This window comes from Zingiber officinale, chromosome 2A, assembly GCF_018446385.1.
Source record: "Zingiber officinale cultivar Zhangliang chromosome 2A, Zo_v1.1, whole genome shotgun sequence".
NCBI classification, from domain to species: Eukaryota; Viridiplantae; Streptophyta; class Magnoliopsida; order Zingiberales; family Zingiberaceae; genus Zingiber; species Zingiber officinale.
The window spans coordinates 122,683,864-122,688,154 of NC_055988.1; the positions used below are offsets into that span (position 1 = coordinate 122,683,864).

Consider the following 4,291-nt stretch of genomic DNA (forward strand, 5'->3'; position numbering starts at 1 on the left):
CCCTTCAATGGTGTTGCTTCAACCCTTATTCCTAGTTGTCTGTTGATCTCTTGTAAAAGAGAACGATATTATTATATTTAGACATCAATCGTTACATAATACCTTTCATTTCTTCCATATTTCCTTCTTACATTGTCCTTCTCTCTACCAAAACATTAACCTTATCTGATATCTTTGATATTCCTTCTAAGCATACAACTCTTCTTAGGTTTGACAGGTCAGACCAATGTTGGCATCCCAAAATTCAGAATAGAGAAACACAAACCACAGAATTGTATTAGGATTAACACAAACAATCTGGTAAAGAAACTCAATCCATAAGCCAAAGACAATGCTTTTGTCAAAGCTAATGCTTTATTCTAACAATAATTCTTAAATCTCTCTCCTCTAACTTCCCTTAAACTTATAATAACATATATTCTAAAAAATGCTAACACAACTACTATAAAGATATAACTGACTATAAAACATAAATGACCATTATATATTAAGTCTGTTCAAGTCCTTTTTTATTTTATCCCTTCTAGAATATATAAATCATATTTTAGGCCTGTTTCCCTCCTGAGTCAACATGTTTCACTCCTAATCCAGTACATAGTTCACATATGGAACTTGGTTCCCATCACTATGAAATTCTACATCACTATGTGATCCTAAAAAGTTTGCTATGTACACTTCCGCCAATCCAACTCATTTATCGAAAGCTTAGCAAACAAAACAACATTAGGCCGATCAATGCCTCTAAAAAACACTTAGCTTTGGCAAAATTGGTTAATAAAAAGTTCGATGGGTCACTCGCTTGTGTTTGTGTTTGATGTTGTAGACCTATTGATCCACTTGTTCATGATCGAGTCAGGTGACATGGGTGCTAGATCGTTCGATGACTACTTAGCTTGTTCATGACCGTGCCGAGTGACATTAGTGCCCCATCGTTCGATGATCGTGGTAGGTGCCCACTCGTGTAACCTACTTAGCTTGTTCATGACCGTGCCGAGTGACATTGGTGCTTCATCGTGCTGACTTGTGTTTGTTCATGACCGTGTTAGATGGCATTGGTGCTCGACCGTGTGAGGTGCTCACTTGCGTTCGATATTGTAGTCCCGCTGATCCACTTGTTCATGACCGTGTCCGGCGATGTGGGTGCTCCTTTATTCGACGAAACATCATCATCATCTCCACTCTTGGCAACTTTGCGCCGCCCCTCAATCTCTATGGCTCTCAGCTCGTCGAGCACCTCCTTTATGGACGGCCTCATGTTTCCATCGGCTTGCAAGCACCTGAACGCCACCTCGGCCACCATGGCGATCATCTTCCTCGTCGCCTGATCGGATCGGTACCCCAAGCCGGCGTCCACCAGCTGCTCGAGGTCACCGTTCTGGATTCTGGCCACCGCCATGCTCGACAAGTTGATCTCGCTCCGGTCCCTCGCCATGTCGACGGCGGGCTTCGACGATATGAGCTCGACCAGCATGACGCCGAAGCTGTAGACGTCGCTCTTGCTGGTGAGCTGGTAGCACCGGTGGTACTCGGGGTCCAAGTACCCCGGCGTTCCCTGCGGAGCCGTCGAGACGTGCGTCGCGTCCTCGGGGAAGAGCCTCGACAGCCCGAAATCTGCGACCTTGACGCGGAAGCTGCCGTCGAGCAGGACGTTGCAGGTCTTGACGTCGCGGTGGATGATCGGAGGGTTGACGGCGTGGAGGTACGCGAGGGCGTCCGCCGTCTCGATGGCGATGCCCAGGCGCACCGGCCACGTGAGGACTCCCTCGCCGGCGCGGCGGCCGTGCAGGTGATCCGCCACCGTCCCGTTCGGCACGAACTCGTACGCCAGCAGGAGCCCCCGGCTGCGGGGCGACGTGCAGCCGTAAAGGCTGACGAGGTTCTGGTGCCGGAGCCGCGACAGGATCTCGATCTCGTTCACGAACTGCTCCAGCCGCCGGCAGTTGTTCTCGTAGAGCCGCTTGACGGCGATGGTGCGTCCATCTCGAAGCTTCCCTGCAGACACCAAGCCATTTGAGCGAGCGAGCGTGCGACCAGTCAAATCGTTCGTTCTCAAACTTCACTACCTTTGTAGACAGTGCCGAAGCCTCCATCGCCGAGCTCATTCGAGGGATCGAATCGGTTCGTCGCCTGCAGCAGCTCGTCGTAGGAGAAGAGATGGGTCTGTAGACGAGCAGCGTTGAGCTCAGCATCCTTCAGATTCGGCTTAAAAGAGGCATTTCGATCGAGAAATTTGGAGGATGGGGAATGCATTCTGTTCCTCTTCCGCTTCAAGCACAGAAAACAAGCGCAGAGTAGCACCAAAACGCCGGCTGCCGCCACAGAACCTGCTCGCCGTGGAGATGTAAGAATACACAGAATTGCAGAAATTCTGTTCCAGCATCACTGGAAGAGATCTTACCGATTACAATCTTCACCCTCCTGTGACCAGATCTTCCTGCAGTAGCAATTAGGAATTTTCTGAGAAAGCTATTCGTAAACAGTGTTGACGAAAGTCAGAATTATCCCCTGAAGAAGATCGCGTTGACTTTTCTGATTTGTGGTATTCCGGTGAATCTAAAGAAGATCGTACCTTTAGAGCACCTCGGAAATCCTGATCCATAGGAGCAATAACAGGTGTTGTTGTTGGTCGGAGAGCTGCCGTCGAACCCGCACAGGCCGCCTGAGTTAATGCAATCGCTGCACCACCCCCTCCCCGCCGTCCAACTCACCGAGAACCCATCCGCCACCGCGTTACTGAAGTTCAGCTCCCCCATCGCCAGCCTGTCCGCCGCCCCCTGGTGCATCGGCACCACCACGGTCGAGTTGCACGGGATCCCCGCCGACACGCCCTCTCTGAGCGTGTAGTATCCCCGGCGTCCGGCGGCGGCGCCACTCGAGCAATTGATCGGATCGAGCCCCTGCGGGACGCCATCGCAGTGGGAGAACACCGTGGCGTTACGATCGCGATCGCTGCAGCCGTACAGGTGCGAGGCGATGCTGGCGTTCTCGGTCGGCACAGGGCAGTCCATCGACAAGAGATCTCGGTCAACGACGTCGATCAGGTGGTTCACATAGTCCACGTTCTTCACCTGGTAGCTCCTGCCGTTGATGTTGATCATGATGCAAGACTTCTCCTTGTCGCACCAGAGGAAGTACCCCGGGTAGCCGCAGTAGTTAGGATGCCCATCGACGTGAAACGGATAGCTGACGTTGAACTTCTTATGGCCGCAGGGATACAAGAAAGGAGCACAATCCGCATACCTGTAGTAGGAAGAAGACGCCATGGACGACAACAGACTGAAGATCAATACAAGGATCAGTGCAGCAGGAGACTCCATCGACTTCAATTTTTCCGGCGAAACACAAAGCTGAAAAAGCAGACGAGACGAGACGAGACGAGACGAGACGAACTTCCCCTGTTTAGACTGGGATTTTATTGCAGCAAGCACTTTGGGTGTCCTTTTCCTCCCAACTTTGACCATTCGGCGACAATGGCGATCGGTTCAGAAATTCAAAAGAAGAAGAACAAGTGGTTGGCGATCTCTAGAAAGATCAAAGCAGATCGGCACCATTTTTTCAATTGCAGGACGCGTAGATCGGCAAAAGGGAGGATTTTGGAGTGCAAAGTGCCCACGCGTACAACACATGGCAAAGCTCTCCAATATCCTAAAGTAAGGAAGTAAACAAAATAATGAAGAAGAAGATGAAGTTTTACCTAAACTTTAAGCGCGATAAAGATAAAGTTTCTCTTAAGCTTTTCGCAGACTTGATAAGGACTTCTTGACATTGCTAATTAAAGCAACTTCAGGCTTAAATTTGAGGCATCCCTTGCTTTGTCTTTGCAATTTAACTATCTCTTAGACTTGAAAGTCATTAGATTCCATCTTCTTCGATAGGCAATCAATCCTCTAGGAAACCTAAAAGAACTTTGTCTAGCTTTTGTTGGATTTATTTGTGGGAGATAATAAAAATTACATAATTTAAAATTGTTAAATGCAAAAGATCGAATTGGATCTGTCGAGTTGCTAGTTGCTGCCTTGGAAAGGCTGAGCTGAGCTGTTCCGGTCGAGTAGACCGAATTACTGAGTGTTCAAGTTGGTTGAGTGGCGAGCAGCCGAGTGCCTAGCTGCCGAGTGGCCTGAGTAAGTCAAATGCTGAGTAGGCCGAGTGTCGAGATACTCGAGTATCCGACTAAGCTCGAGTAGACCGAGTATCTGACTAAGCTGTGTAACACAAGTGTCAAGTCGGAGTGTGAATCCAGGCTTAATTAGTTATATCAAGGCTTGTGTTAAATACAGTATTCTTGAAATAG

General features: G+C 49.0%; 1 protein-coding gene across 2 annotated transcripts; it reads right to left on the reverse strand.

Annotated features, from left to right (window-relative positions):
- Window positions 1-229: 229 nt before the first annotated feature.
- Window positions 230-3,872, reverse strand: LOC122042153 (LEAF RUST 10 DISEASE-RESISTANCE LOCUS RECEPTOR-LIKE PROTEIN KINASE-like 1.2). 2 transcript variants are annotated; one of them, XM_042602129.1, is made up of 5 exons: window positions 3,695-3,872; window positions 2,570-3,522; window positions 2,399-2,434; window positions 2,064-2,324; window positions 230-1,992 (listed from the first exon to the last, which is right to left on the reverse strand). In XM_042602129.1, exons 2-5 carry the CDS (start codon window positions 3,459-3,461, stop codon window positions 1,043-1,045), a joined length of 2,139 nt encoding a protein of 712 aa, XP_042458063.1. In that variant the 5' UTR covers window positions 3,462-3,522; window positions 3,695-3,872; the 3' UTR covers window positions 230-1,042. The 2 variants fall into 2 exon arrangements, with proteins under 2 accessions (XP_042458063.1, XP_042458062.1); XM_042602128.1 differs by having other exon boundaries at window positions 2,570-3,872.
- Window positions 3,873-4,291: the final 419 nt, after the last annotated feature.